General features: G+C 37.2%; 2 protein-coding genes across 2 annotated transcripts; both read right to left on the reverse strand.

The window, feature by feature from the left end:
• Nucleotides 1–2314: 2314 nt before the first annotated feature.
• Nucleotides 2315–5842, reverse strand: LOC134281249 (uncharacterized). The gene has a single exon (XM_062763726.1). It carries the CDS (start codon nt 5840–5842, stop codon nt 2315–2317), a length of 3528 nt encoding a protein of 1175 aa, XP_062619710.1.
• Nucleotides 5843–5900: 58 nt separating this feature from the next.
• LOC134281250 (DDRGK domain-containing protein 1-like) lies at nt 5901–6332 on the reverse strand. Its single transcript, XM_062763728.1, has one exon. The coding sequence runs from the start codon at nt 6330–6332 to the stop codon at nt 5901–5903; it is 432 nt and encodes a 143-aa protein (XP_062619712.1).
• Between the last annotated feature and the right edge of the window lie 12835 nt (nt 6333–19167).

A 19167-nucleotide genomic window follows, 5' to 3' on the forward strand; every position in this document is an offset into this window, starting at 1 on the left:
TTGAAAAAATACTCATATTCGAATATATTATAAATTCAAACATGAATACATGTTTTAGACGAGTTACCTTCCTTGCTTTAATGAGTTTATTTGTATTTTAAAAAACAATTCTATATTAAATCAACAGATTATTAAATTTCAATGCACACGAATTGTCACACTCTTCAAACCTGCTAACAATGACTGCTGCCCGTTGCCCGTGGATTTGCGAACCCGCACTATTATCTAAGTTTAATTGCATCTGCTATGAAGAGTGCCGTATTGTTCATATAATGACCACCACAAAATCAAAATTTTCATATTGCAGCTTTTAAATACTTACAGTAACGTGAACTAAATGAATTCTTTTTCAAAGAAATTCTTAATTTGATATAATTTTACGTTTTATTTGCTTTCTTTATTTTTACATAGCGCAAATGATTTGGCAATCTTCAACAATACTTGTCAATTGTTATTTATGGTTTATATATTCAAGACACTTTTGATTGAACTGCAAAAGATCCCTTAATCGTTCTGTCCTGTCTGTTTTAAATTTGAAACAATTAGTATTTTTAACAATGCCAGATATGGATATAACGAACAGTACTCTATCTCAAAGTCCATAAAGCATTACAAAATAGGAGGCAGAGCAAATACATACATCAGAGGTGGGATCAGGTGCCATGGGGGAGTAAGCATCCCCTGTTGACCGGTTAGCTAACACTTCTGCGTGAAATATTAAAGTAAATTTTCAATTTTAATCATACTGTGAGGGTGTGGGTTATACACCCTGATGAACTTACAAAAATCAAAAGATGAACTTTAAAATTTTAACAAAATTTAATAAAAAAATTAAAGAACAAAGTAAACAGAAATTTTAACAAACAATTTAACAAAAAAAAATGTACAAAAATGAAATAAATTGAAAATGTATTTGTTAATTGGTCCTGGTCCTCAGTCAGTCAGTGCGCATGTCCCTTGGTATGAATAGGTCCCGTTTGTCCTGGTCCTTCCGTAAGTGCGGAAATCCTTTAAGAATAGATTTTTACAGTTTCCTTTTTGTATGGCTGCACGGAACAATGTTAATTAATAACGGGCTGCGTGGCACACTGGGTTCCTCTCGGGTTCCAGATCTAGACACAATGGTCCGACGCCAGGCTCAACACTTTGAAATGTCTTTCAATGAAACTAAATATTCAGAATTATTTCCAAATTCGCAATAGTTATAATTCTCAAACTTTCACAATGTTTCGTTCATATAAAGACTTTAAATCAGATAATGAAATGTTCAACGAGGGTCACCGCCCGATGATAGTAACTCACAGAACTGGTTTAGAGATGTGTCGTACGGGCCGCCATAGTTCACTCACACGCTACGGTCTCTGTCACACACCATAACATGGAAATGGCTACTCTCAAATAATGAATTTCAGTACCCGACAGTTTACATACTCTGTAACACTCTGTAGAGAGACTTTAGGAATGAAAATAAGGCATAAGACCCATGTGGTTTTCTATGGACAGGCCCCCTGGTAGCACTAGACGAACACGTCTATCGGCTGATGTTTTTCCCGGGTACTACCCAGAGCATGCTTTAACATTACTATTTAAAGTAAAACGAGGGGCTCCCCACAGGGCTGCTATGTTACTATGGGAACTAAAGGAATTTAGGGGCTCCCCACAGGGTTATTACACAAGTTACCGGAAGGGTGAACCCAGGGGATTTATTTACAATGTAATGAAAAATTTCAGTTTGTTACATACCTCCCCCTTATAAGACTAAAGACCATTTAGTCCGACCAAACCTACAAACTAAAAATTAAAATAAACAAACTCAGACTATTTACAACAAAGCATTATATATACAATATACCTGCAACAAAAGTAATCTCAGATAATTACTCAACCACATCATCTGAACATAACCTTGATAGTGAGTCTGCTACTGTATTCTGTGTACCACGAATATACCTAATCGAGAACACAAACTCTTGCAAAAGAAGACTCCAACGTAACAAACGTTGATTTGATAACTTTGACCTTTGTAACCATTGCAAAGGTGCATGATCAGTCTCAATTTTGAATGGTTTACCTTCTAAATAGACTCTGAGACTCTGGACCGCCCATACAATAGCAAAGCACTCTTTTTCTACTACAGCATAATTTCTCTCCGCAGGACTGAAGTTTTTGCTAAGAAAACAAATTGGATGCTTACCGCCTTCAAACTCTTGCTCTAGCACCGCGCCTGATCCGTATGCACTTGCATCTGTGCGCAAAATGAATGATCTACTGAAATCTGGACTTCGAAGAACTGGTTCTGAAAGTAATTTACCTTTTAGTTCTTGGAAAGAGTGATCAGTTCGCTTGTCCATTTGATTTTGCTAGGCGTTTTCTTGCTCGTCAGGTCTGTAAGCGGAAGTGCTAAAGTGGCAAAATTAGGAATGAACTTCCGGTAAAACCCAATCATACCTAAAAATGACTTTACCTTTTTCTTGGTTGTTGGAATGGGAAAGTTCTGAATGGATTCTACTTTTGACATCGTTGGCTTGATTTTTCCACTTCCTACAGTGTGACCAAGAAAACAAAGTTCATTGAAACCAAACTCACATTTTGTAGGTCGAGCTGCTAAGTTCGCTTTCCTCAACGCTGAAAACACTGTTCTCAGATGCTCAAGGTGTTCGGCCCAGCTGTTGCTATAGATACCAATATCATCAATGAAAGCCTCTGTGAAATTTTCCAGCCCTGTAAGAACTTTACTTACCAATCTAACGAAAGTGGCCGGTGCATTCACCATCCCGAACGGCATGACTGTAAAACTGAAATGTCCAAATGGAGTTACAAATGCACTTTTCCGTTTTGCATCCTCGTCTAATGGCACTTGCCAATAACCTTTTGTCAAGTCCAATTTGCTTATGAATTTTGCTTTACTGATCTTAATCAAAATGTCATCTATTCGAGGCATTGGTCTTGGGTCAAATACAGTTACCTTATTCAACTCCCGGAAGTCGACGCAAAATCTCAATGATTTGTCACTCTTCTTAATGAGGACGACTGGTGCTGAATATGGACTGTCTGTTTCCTCAATGATACCAAGATCCATCATTTGCTGTAACTCCCGCTTCACTTGGTCTTGTAAGGCATATGGAATTGGGTATGGTTTCATATGGATGGGCACATCTGTAGACGTTTTCACTGAGTGTTTCGTCAAAGGCGTTTTCTTGGAAACATCTGTAAAAATATCACCAAATTCTTCCACTAACCTCTGAATCTGATCCCTTTGCTCTGAGGTGAGGTCGTTTGAATATAGTACGTCGGCTGACGATTCTGTCTGTCGAAGGGCTGGGACTTTATCCGACACCACACCGTCTTCTATCTGAACATCATTGCTAGATAAACTGGAAATAACATTCAAGCATGCCATTATTTCAGACTTACTGTTTTCCTCCGACTCTCTTTCAAACCATTCCTTCAGCATATTGACGTGATAAACAGTTTCTTTGTTTTTGGACAGCCTGACTCTGAAATCAACTGGACTTACCTTTTCTGTCACCTCATATGGACCCTTCCACTGCGCCAATAATTTCGAAGTACTGGTTGGCAATAACACTAAAACTTTCTGACCTACTTCAAAATTCCTGCTCCTGGCGTTTTTGTCATAATATCTCTTCTGTTTCTTCTTTGCATGGGATTCCACTTCTGTTACCAACTTACGTACCGTCTCCATTCGTTCCCGTGTCTCCATGAGATAACTAAGGACTGATGCTTGTTCCTCGGTTGGTTCTTCCCATTGTTCCTTTAAGATGTCTAGTGGACCCCTGAAATGTCTGGCATAAAGAAGTTCGAAGGGAGTAAAACCTGTCGTTTCATTTGGGACATCTCTGTAGGCAAAGAGTACATATGGTAAATGAACATCCCATTTTAATGGCTCTACAACTGCATATGCTTTCAACATTTGCTTAAGAGTCCCATTAAATCGTTCTACTAGCCCGTTAGCTTGAGGATGATAAGGGGTAGTTGACAGTTTACGCACTTTTAGCATTTTGCACAGGTTTGATATGAGTGATGACATGAAATTTGTTCCCTGGTCTGTTAAAATTTCTTTAGGAAAGCCTACTCTTGAGAACATTTCCATAAGCGCATTTGCCACACTTTCTGCGTCTTGAGTTTTCATCGGAAATGCTTCCGGAAATCTAGTGGCATAGTCCATACATACCAAAATATATCTGTTTTTCTTTTCTGTCATTGGTAATGGACCCACAAAGTCGATGGCGACTCTGGAAAATGGAACGTCTATCTTTGGAATTGGCACCAGTTTTGCTTTTGGTGTTCTCCCTTTCTGCATCCCCTTCTGACAAATAGAGCATGACTTACAATAACGTGATATGTCCACATACATACCCGGCCAAAAGAAGTTTTGCAGGATTCGTTCTCTGGTTTTCTTGTTTCCAAGATGCCCAGCCAATGGTGTGTCATGAGCCAATGACATAATACCATTGCACAGTTTCTTTGGAGCTACAATCTGGAAGACCTTTCCATCAGAATTCTTCTCAAAGACTCTATACAATAAATCATTTTTCAAGATGAAATATGACTTACCCTCATATGGTCCATTTTGTGCCATATCTAGAATTGACTTCAAGCTCTCATCAGTTTTCTGATGCTCAATCAATTCCTCCCTGTTACACCACATACCTTCATTCTCGGTGTTCGATGCTTTTAAATCATCCAGTTTTGGTTTTTCTGCCCTCTCTTGTTTCCTTAGCTCTGAACTAGTTTGGACCGCTCCGCATGCGTCATCTTCGACTGTGTCCACCTTCTCCATGCTGGGTAAAGGGTCTGCCTCCTTAGGTACTACAATGCTCACATTGTTGCCAATAATAACATCAGCAAAAGGAGAATCTAGACATAAAGCGTGTACCTTACCTGAAATGTATGGCGTATTCACACTTACTATTGCCTCATTGCAAGATCTCCTTGTACCGTCAGCTAGAGTAATTACCCTTGATTTCCCAGTCTTATCCTCATCTGAAACTAATTTACTGTTGACAAACACCGTTGAACAACCAGTATCCCTTAAAACTGAGACAACATGTCCACCGACTTCTCCACTCACCAAATCTAAACCTGTTTCACAACTTAATTCTAAAGCAGAATCATCAGTAATCGATACACCAGACAACTTAACCACCACTTTATTCTCACGAACACTATCAGAATCCTCAGATACTGTCATTGTCTCATCAAGACACAAACCAAACTGTTCATTAGACTTGTGGTTACCTGGTTTCTGATTCAGAGGAGATTTTGACTGAACTTTACGCAATGGACAATTCGGAGCAATATGCCCGACCTTGTCACACTTAAAACATCTCCTCTGATCTGAAGGCGAGATAAACTTACCTTTCTGGGACTGAACCGAACCAAACTTGTTTGGTCTTGCACCCGGTTTTTCCCCTGCATTACCACGACAAACACCTGAATAACTGCCTTTATGCGCAACCTGAAATGACTCCGACAAAGTTATAACTTCTTTAATAGACTTTGGACTGTGTTCAAGTACCCACAGTTGCAACTCTTTTGAACAACTTCTTATCACCTGTTCTCTCAACATCATATCAAACAGCTTATGAAAGTTTGAACCAATTTCTTCCCTTTCGCACCAATGATTAAAGAACCTCTCTGTCCTAACCACAAAATCTTTGAACGATTCATCACTGGACTGTCGACACTGCCTAAACCTATTCCTATAGGCCTCTGAGGTAAGTTCATACCTTTTAAGAATAGCAGTTTTTATAGCATCGTAATTATCGCTATCCTCATCTGACAATCTAGAATAAGCTTCAAGAGCCTTACCCGATAGCATTGGGACTAAACGAACCGCCCATTGAGATTGATCCCACTTTTGTAACCCCGCTATTTTCTCAAAAGATTTTAGAAAAACTTTGTAACCCCGCTATTTTCTCAAAAGATTTTAGAAAAACGTCAGGGTCTTGACCTTCTTCAAATTTAGGCAACTTTACACTAGGGGTGTGAATGCTCTGGGGGGAGGGACCAGTTTTACTCTTCTCTAACTCTTTCTCTTTAAGAGCTAACTCTCTCAACTTAATCTCTTTCTCAGCCTCCCACTTATCCCTGTCTCTCTTAGCCTGACGCTCCTCTCTTTCATGAGCTAACCTTACTTTCTCAAGCTCTCGTTCAGCTTCCTTTTCTGCTCTTACTGTCTCTCGTTCAGCTCTAGCTTGATCTCTCTCAGCTCTCATGGCCTCCTGCTCCTGACGCCACATCTCTAAACACTCCGTGACGCTTGACCCTTTCTCGATAAGCTCGGACATCCACTTTGGCATGTGCGACATTGTGAAAGTTTGAACTGAAACATACAAAATAAACAAAGTCAAAATCAAAATTTCAGAAATACAAAAAAACTCTTGATTCATGCAAGCTCAGATGTATCCCACCGCTGCCACCATTTGTGAGGGTGTGGGTTATACACCCTGATGAACTTACAAAAATCAAAAGATGAACTAAATGAATTCTTTTTCAAAGAAATTCTTAATTTGATATAATTTTACGTTTTATTTGCTTTCTTTATTTTTACATAGCGCAAATGATTTGGCAATCTTCAACAATACTTGTCAATTGTTATTTAAGGTTTATATATTCAAGACACTTTTGATTGAACTGCAAAAGATCCCTTAATCGTTCTGTCCTGTCTGTTTTAAATTTGAAACAATTAGTATTTTTAACAATGCCAGATATGGATATAACGAACAGTACTCTATCTCAAAGTCCATAAAGCATTACAAAATAGGAGGCAGAGCAAATACATACATCAGAGGTGGGATCAGGTGCCATGGGGGAGTAAGCATCCCCTGTTGACCGGTTAGCTAACACTTCTGCGTGAAATATTAAAGTAAATTTTCAATTTTAATCATACTGTGAGGGTGTGGGTTATACACCCTGATGAACTTACAAAAATCAAAAGATGAACTTTAAAATTTTAACAAAATTTAATAAAAAAATTAAAGAACAAAGTAAACAGAAATTTTAACAAACAATTTAACAAAAAAAAATGTACAAAAATGAAATAAATTGAAAATGTATTTGTTAATTGGTCCTGGTCCTCAGTCAGTCAGTGCGCATGTCCCTTGGTATGGATAGGTCCCGTTTGTCCTGGTCCTTCCGTAAGTGCGGAAATTCTTTAAGAATAGATTTTTACAGTTTCCTTTTTGTATGGCTGCACGGAACAATGTTAATTAATAACGGGCTGCGTGGCACTGTGGGTTCCTCTCGGGTTCCAGAGACAATGGTCCGACGCCAGGCTCAACACTTTGAAATGTCTTTCAATGAAACTAAATATTCAGAATTATTTCCAAATTCGCAATAGTTATAATTCTCAAACTTTCACAATGTTTCGTTCATATAAAGACTTTAAATCAGTTAATGAAATGTTCAACGAGGGTCACCGCCCGATGATAGTAACTCACAGAACTGGTTTAGAGATGTGTCGTACGGGCCGCCATAGTTCACTCACACGCTACGGTCTCTGTCACACACCATAACATGGAAATGGCTACTCTCAAGTAATGAATTTCAGTACCCGACAGTTTACATACTCTGTAACACTCTGTAGAGAGACTTTAGGAATGAAAATAAGGCACAAGACCCATGTGGTTTTCTATGGACAGGCCCCCTGGTAGCACTAGACGAACACGTCTATCGGCTGATGTTTTTCCCGGGTACTACCCAGAGCATGCTTTAACATTACTATTTAAAGTAAAACGAGGGGCTCCCCACAGGGCTGCTATGTTACTATGGGAACTAAAGGAATTTAGGGGCTCCCCACAGGGTTATTACACAAGTTACCGGAAGGGTGAACCCAGGGGATTTATTTACAATGTAATGAAAAATTTCAGTTTGTTACACATACTATTGTACAAAAAACTATAAGCAAAGTCTTCAAACCATTACAAAAAAATATTTAGATATTAACTATTGAAATATTTTTTTAAGTTACCCCTATTAATGTTCATTCTTATCATTCAAAAATATCTCATAATGATTGCCTGCATATTTCTTTTTTTCTGCCTTGAATTTCTATCTAATATCAAAATATTTCGTTTGTCTAGTCATTAGAAAGCAATTTCAAATATTTTTGTTCATTGTATTTCAAATTCTATTCTATGGAAATGTATGGTCTTTTTAGATATTAGTTAATTCATATTATTATTGTAGTTAACGTTTCCTTCAAGTTAGTATTCCATGTGTGTAACAACACTTGAGCCGTATCCTACTTTCAGGAAATTTTATTTTATTCTATTAATACACAAGACATTAATAATATCTCAACTAATGTACAAATAGCATAGCTGCCTTTTACGTTCATTGCAGTGCAGTCGAAGAAAGGTACGTGGTACATGTACTGTTAGGGAAATATTTCCATCTCTATTTTTTTCTGCGATAACTCTTTGAAAGTTATCGGACATGATTTCGTGACAATTCTAATGTAAATCAGGCAGATCGATAGGTCAAGAGCTAAGGAGGCCTAAAATGCCTGTAAATATTTTCGCCCGTTATGCAAATTATTCCATGTTTCCCACAATCGTTGATGCCCTTGCAAACTATACTAAGTAGACAGTGAGGTAATTTGGAACTGAAAAAAGTTTGAAAAAGCAAACCAATCCCTCCCACCAACGACGAAGGATTTCTAGGTTTGGAAAATGGTCAGAAACGTTTCCCTTTTTTGCATACTTGTCAAGTTTTTTTCAGGTTAGAAATTATTTTCATTTTGAATTTGGCCCTCCCAATTTCAATTTGATTTTAAAGCTAATGCTATTTACTTTGACAAAATATGTAACACGAAACATTATTTTTCATGTACAAATTATTTACCCTACATACCTCAAGTTTACATAAACAAACTTAAAATTCCATTAATTTTTATTAAATGACTCACATTGATTAATTTGGACGTATCTTAGTCTATATCACTTGAAAAAGACACCCGCGGTGCAAAGCGGTTGGAGCATCGGCTTTAAGGTCGTGAAATAAGGAGTCAATCCTTACGTCGCGGGTTCGAATCCCATTTTGGGACGTGGAGACCTATTAACCAAGGCCCCGTGTCGCAGCAGGTGATGTAACGAAAAAAGATTCCTCACTTCTCAAAGGCGCTGAGTGACTAACATAGTTCAAAATTTATAGCACTCTACCGGCAGGTGGTGGCGTCTCCATATGCGTGAAAAATTGTCGCGAGGGAAGTTAAACAACATACAATCAATAATTCGTTCACTTGAAAAATTCATACTTGTGATTGCAATTAAAGTTTTGTTAAATATTCAATGTTTAAAGATCTGTGAAAGTACTCACAAAGATGTCCATTGCTCGAACGAAATATCTCTGGACATGACGATGATTTGTTTCCACATTTCACATTGTAAACATGTCGTATTTGCCTTGAAATTTCATCGAATACCATACAAACCCCTGAAACATCAGGATATCAATTATAATTAGATAAAAGTTTTTAACATCTTTAAATCTTACATGTAACATTTTCAGTTTAATGAAGGTAATTTTTACCAAAAGAATAGATTTCCTCGGCACACACTTCAACAAACTTCCGATGATGGTTATTTAATAGACAGTGATATTTGAACTTATTTGGTTCCGTACAATTCTGTCTTTGCGCGAGGGCCCCACATCTTCTGATCTTTGATCTTTTGTCAGTATCTTCTTTTGTTGATGGACAAGATTGAACAAAGTCCATTGTTCTAGCAGACCATATACAAGCTTTTGCTAATAAGCACATGTAGCCCTTCAAAATAAAAAAAGAACATGCTCTTTAATTTTCAAAGTTTCTGATGAATCCTATTTCTCATAGGCGTACACATTGTTATAGATATACACCACGGATAAAGTTCTTTGACATCGGTTTCCCTCGATAAGATAACTTTTGTTCAAATATTTAATTTCCTTTTAAATTGAATCAAGTTTGACTTACATAGTACACTACAAACAATGGCTGAACAAAAGCAAGAATTATAAAGTAGTTACTTTATGAATTTGAAATATTTTTCTCTGTAAAGTAAGCTAATACTAGTATTACGTAAAAATGTCAGCGAAACATCATCATGTCAAAATTTCGTTCGTGACATAAATTGCATTTAATTGAATTGATTATTTTTAAGAAATGTGCATCTTTTTGAGTTTAAAAATTATTTAATTCAGACATTTCATTCCATATTTTATTTATTAATTGAGGTAAGACTTGTACTTGCAAAAATCTTTGAATGATTTCGATTAAAATCATCGAGTATGCATTTTTTCATCTCTGAGCATGATTTTCATTTCTCGCATAGTAAAAGGGGTATCCACGTTTATGTTTTACGTAAAGTTATAGTCTTTTTCGTCTCTTTAACCTTTTTTCATCGGTTAACCAGCTCAACTATCAGTAAATCTTTCTTACTAAGATATACGTATCTGAGAAGGGTGTTTGTGTCGTTCTTACATGTTCATTCCATCATTTTCCCGTGTTGAACTAATACTAACTGTAGTCTTTATTGATAGGTATTGAAAAAGAATAGTGATGCTGTATTTCTGAAATTCGGCGCTCAAAGTTTGAGAGATTTATTTTATTTTATGCTAGAAATATTAAGTATAGATCTGAGTACTGTAGATAACTAAATTTTTGCGACAACTTATTTTCGCAAGATAGTCATTGCCTTTTTATAAGCGAGACAAAATTTTCAAGAATTGTGGTGATTTCTCTTATTATCATTTCCTTATATCTGAAGATACTTTTAGCTTTCATCTTTTAAACTTTGTATTTAGGGCTACAGTCCCACGCTGTTCCTTTTAGATAGAGTTTTGACAGATGTATCATGTATGTGCGGAATGGTGTTTACAGATGTATGGTGAGATTCAGTGGGAAATTCCCCCACACATGCAAGGAATAGGTAAACCAATCAATTAAAAAAAATCGCGGGATGTCCATTTCCATTTCTGTTATTTAACTATTGATGTTCGTGGTAATCACATTAAATTGCCATGGATCCCGTTCCAAAATCGTATAATTTTGACCTACTTGTGCCGGGACGTAGTCCAATTTTCCAGTAATGTTTAAGTCGCCACTAAACATGAAAATCAATTTAATTCACCACTTGTACAACACTTGCGCGTCATAAGGTCAATCTGAGGTCAGGGGTAAACAACCGGTGTAACGACGAAAAGTGACCCCCCTAGAATATTGACCGGGAGGTCTTTTTTCTACGTAGAAAAATTACCCCCGGTGTACCAGTGAAAACTGTCGCTAGTGCTCAGTGTCGCTCTGAAAAAAGCGGTAGCCGTGCAATTCGACGCTCGTATAATTAGACCCAGAGAAAGTTGTAATCGCCTCATATAGACGCAATTAGTGTTTAAAATGAATAAAATCGAAGTAATAAAGTTCCAAGGCTGTTAAAGAATTTTGTTTTTTTTTAATATTTTCATCAAAATCTTGAAAAATAAGTGTTTGACATTCGACGCTATTGCATCGCTGGGCTTTCATGTGATACTTCATCTCTAAAATTACATAAGAAGAAGTGCAATATATGACTAATTTAATTACATATTTATTAATTGACTGAAAAAAAACTATTTGGGAAAAAGAAAGCGACAGCAGAAGTGTACTATAAACTGTTTAATGTTTTTAAACATCGAGATCGGCATCCAACCTAATCAGCTGTTTGCGGTCCGCTGTTTGCACTCGAGAGAACAAATTATGATTAGGTAGGCTCTAGTAAACTCGCAATCAAAACCGATCTAATGTAAGTAAGGCAGTATTTTAACAAGATAAAATAAAAATAATTATCGTTTGTTTTGCCGATAAATGTAATGTTAGACACAAGTAAGGTTAAATTATGGTCTCGCCACTTGCAACCACTATAAAATACTTCAAATAAAGTTGTGACGCGAATTTCCTCTATTTATTGTGGTTTTTAATGGGTCTATAATGCTGAAAAGTTTTTTTTTTCTTGTACACAAAGACTAATGTTGATTTTCCCTATGAATGTTTAGGTGTTAAAATTCTCTGTCATAAATTAAAAACTGAGCTGCAGAGCAGTTTTCAATCATTTTTCATCATATATAGTTTTTGGTTAGATGAGTTCTGTTCACATTGATTCATTATATGCATGTTCAATGATGATCCATGATAGGTGACACTCAGTAAATTCCGTCGATTTAAGCAAAGGGACTTAATTATGATAAAATAGTAACATCATTTATAGTGATATAGCATCTTTTTTTTGAAAGTGTGTGTGGTGGAGGGGGGCTTTCAATGAACATTTTTAATACAGTAAAACTAAAAGTTATGTCTGGAAAATAGTGGTGGAGCAAGCCCCCGGCCCCCTGTTGCTACGTGACTGATTTACTAAAAAAGAATATAACTTTGTGAAATTTTCTGATTGGTAAACTCATATATTTTAAAATAATTTGCTTAATTGTAATGAATAAAATAAGTTTTTTTTTTAATACAATAATTTGAATGTTTGTCATAAACATAAAACACATTTATTTCAATAGCCATTATTCTGAATATTCAACAATATAAATATCTAAATGCAAAAATAATATATATATATATATATATATATATATATAGATGCATTTTAGTTTTGATATAAAGTCTACAGAAGTCCATTTGAGTCATCTTTGGCTCCATTTGGGTAAATCAACACACCGTTCAGTAAGATGCAATGTCACTGAAATATTGTCAATGTTGGGATAGACAAGCTATCAGTAAGATAACTCTCAATTAAAAGAAATTGCCCAGTATTTGACGACAAAATCACTTAGTTTTAATAGATATTTTATGCGCTACTTAAGCAAAAATTGACATATTTTGTGGGGAAAAAAATCAGAGAATTCTATATACATGTATTGGTCACTTGGTAGCTTACATTTTAGAATGGCTTAATGCTGTTTAAATGCAGTACAGACTGTAAGTCTGTTACAAAATGCTGTGTAACTTATGTTCCATATATATAGTAGAGGGCTGATATTTGGACACATATATTACAAGATGTTTAATGTACTGTAAAGGTCAATGTCATATCAAGAGGTTAAAGATAAAAAGTATTAAAGATAAAATATTGTGATGAAATATCTAACACTATAAGTTCAATTTTCCTTAATTTGACACAATTTATTTTGGGACCCATTGGAATCATTCTGTTGATTTTTTTGTAAAAATTGAATTATACAATTTCTCGTGAGATAACTTTATGTGTAGCATAGTTACTTGTGAATTATTCCTGACACTTATATATATGCTCTATTTTTACATGATATCTTAATATTCAAATTTACCAGTATCATTATAACTAAACTTATTGAATTCAAGTACCAGTAACAAAAATATTGCCTTTATAAACAGCATCATGCAAGTTTTCAATAAATTAATTGATAATGTTGAAAAACGTTGAATGTCTGATTTCACAACTTTCTTACAGGCCATATTTCAAACTATGTGGACAAAAATGTGTGATTGAATTTCTTTCATATCATATAAAGAAGAGATTTTGTATCCTAGCTAGAGCAAAAGAACAAAGTATGATAGTATCAGAGAAAATGAATTTGGGGAAAAATTGACCTATCTAATTTTTTACACCTTAAGGGACTCTATTTTTTTTAATTCAAAAACTTTAAATTAAATTTGAAAAGCAACAATTTTAATATGCCTCTCAATGTGCTCCAAGGTTCTTTGCAAAGCTCCATAAATCACTTCTAATTTCATTTCATCTTAATAAACATTGGTATCTAAAAATGCTTTTTCGGGATAAAAATTTTTACTTTTAATTAAAATCTAGAAGCACATTGAGGGGCATAAATCAAGCTTCATTTAAAGACTTTTTGAATTAAAATTATATATTAAGGAGTTGTCCTTCCTAGCTGAGGGTCGGAGTCCCTTAAATTTGAAATCCATTTTAAATTACCTGGTACTATAAAATCCAAATAATTCATTAGTTTGTACACATGTTGTAAGTGTTTAATGACAGATTGACAATTGTTTAAGATATTCAAGAAATTACATTTTAACCTGAAATTCAATTGAATGGCTTGATCAAATAAAATTTCTCTTAACATACATTTTTTCTTACTTTACTAACATTTATTATACTTTTTGCTAAACATTATTCTATAAAAAAGTGAAGACAATACAAGTATAAGAAAATGAGTATTGTTAATAGAGCTATGCTGAGAGTAGGAGTAATTTCACTCTAATGATCTGATGTCCCCTTCAAATCTTTTCCTTTTATGGGAGAGGAGAAAAACAATGCAGACCAGACTGAGATTCAAACCGTGGCCCCTGAATCTCCGGTCAGGTCTCAAATAACCAACTGAGCTATCCGGTCACTGGCGATCTAACTGGGCTGACTGCCACATTCCTCCCTTCTTAAAGGTCTTGGTTTAAAGATCCCAACCCAGGATCATCCCTGGCAGGCTCTCACTTTTAGTTCCAGGGTATATGGCACATCACCAAATGTGACTAAGCCCCACCACTTGCCGTACAACACACTTTCATTGTATTATCTCTAAACTTGTTGATGTCTGCCAAAATCTATATTTCAGCCATGAATGAAAAGCTGTGTAAGTTTCAGACGCTAATTAGGTTACATCAACTGACTGAAAGACCAAGGTTGGCTGAGAATCTTACTATTATGACCAAATTTAAAGTTTTTGTGATGGACAGAACTACAGATTGACAGAAGTACAGATGGATGAGATTTATATTGTCCCCCCACCCCCCACATTTGCAAAGGCAGGGACAATAATATACATGTATTTGAAAGGTTTATAGAATAAGAGAACTGCACAAGAAAACTTTTTTATTACACAAATAGAACTTTCAGTGATTTAATGATAGGTAGACTTGTAAATAATAAGTGATTAAAAATGAGCAAAAAATACCTTTTTTAATGTTCTTCAAAGGCCAAGATAGGCCAGTATGAGAGGTATAGTATAGAGTATGAAATGTAGGTAAATTATATTTTATTGTTAATAGTTTCATGATAACTATGATAAATAGACAGATACTAGACCAATTATTTTGATGGTCCTAGTGATACCATTTTTCTTGCTTTTGATTAATTGATTGATTGTATATTGTTTAACGTCCCTCTCGAGAATTTTTCACTCATATGGAGACGCCACCATTTGCCGGTGGAGAGCTGCAAATTTTGTCCTTTACTCGGCACTTAGGGCCATTGAGCAGGGAGGGATCTTTTTCGTGCCAGCACCTACGGCGACACGGGGCCTCGGTTTATACGGTCTCATCCGAAGGACCGGCCTCCATGTCCCGCAGTGGGATTCGAGCCTGCGATGTAAGGATTGACTCCTTACTTCGCGACTCTAGAGCAGACGCTCTAACCACTGCGCCACGCGAACACTTCTTGCTTTTGGGCAACAATTTAAGTTTTTTTGAGTCAGTTTATGGATCTTCTAAATTGCTGTGCTGTCGCATGCGTGGTGCAGTGGTTAAAATTTTCTAGAGTTGCCAAGTAAGGGGTTAGTTCTTATGTTGTGGTTTCAAATCGCACTGTTGGACGTGGAGACTGCTCCTTTGGATGAGACAGCATGCATTGAGGTCTTGTGTTGCAATAGGTGTTGGGACAAAAAAGACCCCTCATACAAAGGGGGTTATTCATAGTCAAGGCGAATTCTACAGTCAGGATAAGTTCATAGTCAAGGTGGAGTCTACAGTCAAGGTTCAAGGGGTACTCTCCAGTAGTTCGTAGTCTAGGTGGAGTGTACAGTCAAGGTTCAAGTGGTAGTTCATAGTCAAGGTAGAGTCTATGGAGTCTACAGTCGGGGGAAGTTCATAATCAAGGTGGAGTCTACAGTCAAGGTTCATGGGGTAGTTCAATGTCAAGGTGGAGTCTACAGTCAGTGGGTAGTTCACAATAAAGGTGGAATTTACAGTAAAGGTTCAAAGGGTAGTTCATAGTCAAGGTGGAGTCTACAGTCAGGGGAAGTTCATAGTCAAGGTGGATTCTACAGTCAAGCTTCAAGGAGTAGTTCATAGTCAAGGTGGAGTCTATAGTCAAAGGGTAGTTCATAGTCAAGGGTTAGTTCACAATTAAGGAAGTCTACAGTTTGGAGTGTACAGTCAGGGGTAGTTCATAGTCAAGGTGGAGTGTACAGTCAAGGTTCAATGGGTAGTTCATAATCAAGGTGGAATCTATGGAGTCTCAGTCAGGGGAAGTTCATAATCAAGGTGGAGTCTACAGTCTAGGTTCAAGGGGTAGTTCATAGTCAAGTTGGAGTCTACAGTCAAGGTTCAAGGGGTAGTTCATAGTTAAGGTGGAGTCTACAGTCAGCGGGTAGTTCACAATAAAGGTGGAATTTACAGTAAAGGTTCAAAGGGTAGTTCTTAGTCAAGGTGGAGTCTACAGTCAGGGGAAGTTCATAGTCAAGGTGGAGTCTACAGTCAAGGTTCAAGGGGTAGTTCATAGTCAAGGTGGAGTCTATAGTCAAAGGGTAGTTCATAGTTAAGGGTTAGTTCACAATTAAGGAAGTCTACAGTTTGGAGTGTACAGTCAGGGGTAGTTCATAGTCAAGGTGGAGTGTACAGTCAAGGTTCAAGGGAGTAGTTCATAGTCAAGGTGGCTTCTATGGAGTCTACAGTCAGGGGAAGTTCATAATCAAGGTGGAGTCTACAGTCAAGGTTTATGGGGTAGTTCATAGTCAAGGTGGAGTCTACAGTCAAAGTTCAAGGGGTAGTTCATAGTCAAGGTGGAGTCTATCAGTCAGGGGAAGTTCATAATCAAGGTGGAGTCTACAGTCAATGTTTATGGGGTAGTTCATAGTCAAGGTGGAGTCTACAGTCAACAGGTAGTTCACAATAAAGGTGGAATTTACAGTAAAGGTTCAATGGGTAGTTCATAGTCTAGGTGGAGTGTACAGTCAAGGTTCAAGGGGTAGTTCATAGTCAAGGTGGAGTCTATGGAGTCTACAGTCAGGGGAAGTTCATAACCAAGGTGGATTCTACAGTCAAGGTTCAAGGGGTAGTTCATAGTCAAGTTGAAGTCTACAGTCAAGGTTCAAGGGGTAGTACAATGTCAAGGTGGAGTCTACTGTCAAGGTTCAAGGGGTAGTTCATAGTCAAGGTGGAGTCTACAGTCAGGGGTAGTTCACAATAAAGGTGGAATTTACAGTAAAGGTTCAAAGGGTAGTTCATAGTCAAGGTGGAGTCTACAGTCAGGGGTAGTTCATAGTCAAGGTGGAGTCTACAGTCAGTGGGTAGTTCACAATACAGGTGGAATTTACACTAAAGGTTCAAGGGGTAGTTCATAGTCAAGGTGGAGTCTACAGTCAGGAGAAGTTCATAGTCAAGGTGGAGTCTACAGTCAAGGTTCAAGGGGTAGTTCATAGTCAAGGTGGAGTCTATAGTCAAAGGGTAGTTCATAGTCAAGGAATAGTTCACAATTAAGGAAGTCTACAGTTTGGAGTGTACAGTCAGGGGTAGTTCATAGTCAGGGTGGAGTGAACAGTCTGTGGGTAGTTCACAATCAAGTTCAAATCTACAGTCAGAGGGCAATGTATATAATAAAAACTTCACAGTCAAGATGGAGTCTACAGTCAGGGGATTGTTTATAGTCAAGGTGGAGTCTGCAGTCAGGGGGTTGTTCACAGTCAATGTGGGGTGTGCAGTCAGGAGGTAGTTCACAGTCAAGTTGAAATCTACAGTCAGAGGGCAATGTGTGTAATTAAAACTTCACAGTCAAGATGGAGTCTACAGTCAGGTGTTAGTTCACAGTCAAGGTGGAGTCTGCAGTCATGGGGTTGTTCATAGTGAAGGTGGAAACTACATTCAGGGGTAGTTCATAGTCAAGGTGGAGTGTGTAGTCAGGGGTATTTCACAGTCAAATTGGAGTCTACAGTACAGTTAAACTCGGTTATAGCGAAGACACTGGGAACTATGAAATAACTTCATTATATCCATAATTCGTTATATCTGTATAGGGAATTCGTTAAATTTATAGTTCATAGTCAAGGTGGAGTTTTACTACTTCATAGTTAAGATGGAGTCTACAGTAAAGGGTTAGTTCATAGTCAAGGTAGAGTCTACAATCAGTGGGTAGTTCACAGTCAAGGGGTAGTTCACAATCAAGGTGGAGTCTACAGTTTGGGGTTGCTCATAGTCAATTGGAGTGTACAGTCAGGGGGTTGTTTATAGTGAAGGTAGAGTCTCCAGTCAGACAGTCAGTGGGTAGTCATGGGATAGTTCACAATTAAGGTGGAGTCTACAGGTTGGAGTTGTTTATAGTCAAGTTGGAGTCTACAGTCAGGGGGAAGTTCACGGTCAGTGGGTAGTTCACAATACAGGTGGAATTTACACTAAAGGTTCAAGGGGTAGTTCATAGTCAAGGTGGAGTCTACAATCAGGAGAAGTTCAGTCAAGGTGGAGTCTACAGTCAAGGTTCAAGGGGTAGTTCATAGTCAAGGTGGAGTCTATAGTCAAAGGGTAGTTCATAGTCAAGGAATAGTTCACAATTAAGGAAGTCTACAGTTTGGAGTGTACAGTCAGGGGTAGTTCATAGTCAGGGTGGAGTGAACAGTCAGTGGGTAGTTCACAATCAAGTTCAAATCTACAGTCAGAGGGCAATGTATATAATAAAAACTTCACAGTCAAGATGGAGTCTACAGTCAGGGGATTGTTTATAGTCAAGGTGGAGTCTACAGTCAGGGGGTTGTTCACAGTCAATGTGGGGTGTGCAGTCAGGGGGTAGTTCACAGTCAAGTTGAAATCTACAGTCAGAGGGCAATGTGTGTAATTAAAACTTCACAGTCAAGATGGAGTCTACAGTCAGGTGTTAGTTCACAGTCAAGGTGGAGTCTGCAGTCATGGGGTTGTTCATAGTGAAGGTGGAAACTACATTCAGGGGTAGTTCATAGTCAAGGTGGAGTGTGTAGTCAGGGGTATTTCACAGTCAAATTGGAGTCTACAGTTTGGGGATACAGTTAAACTCGGTTATAGCGAAGACACTGGGAACTATGAAATAACTTCATTATATCCATAATTCGTTATATCTGTATAGGGAATTCGTTAAATTTATAGCTGGGGATCTAAGATAAATATCCGTGTTCGTACTAATCGAGTTTTACTGCACTTCATAGTTAAGATGGAGTCTACAGTAAAGGGTTAGTTCA

The sequence above is a fragment of the Saccostrea cucullata genome, unplaced genomic scaffold (assembly GCF_032062105.1).
Source record: "Saccostrea cucullata isolate Sc308-1 unplaced genomic scaffold, CSIRO_AGI_Scuc_v1 ctg644, whole genome shotgun sequence".
Lineage (NCBI taxonomy): Eukaryota > Metazoa > Mollusca > Bivalvia > Ostreida > Ostreidae > Saccostrea > Saccostrea cuccullata.

Excerpts from the sequence above, each read along its gene's own strand:
- LOC134281249 (XM_062763726.1), bottom strand. The coding sequence starts at position 5,842 with ATGCTATCGGGTAAGGCTCTTGAAGCTTATTCTAGATTGTCAGATGAG.
- LOC134281250 (XM_062763728.1), bottom strand. The coding sequence starts at position 6,332 with ATGTCGCACATGCCAAAGTGGATGTCCGAGCTTATCGAGAAAGGGTCA.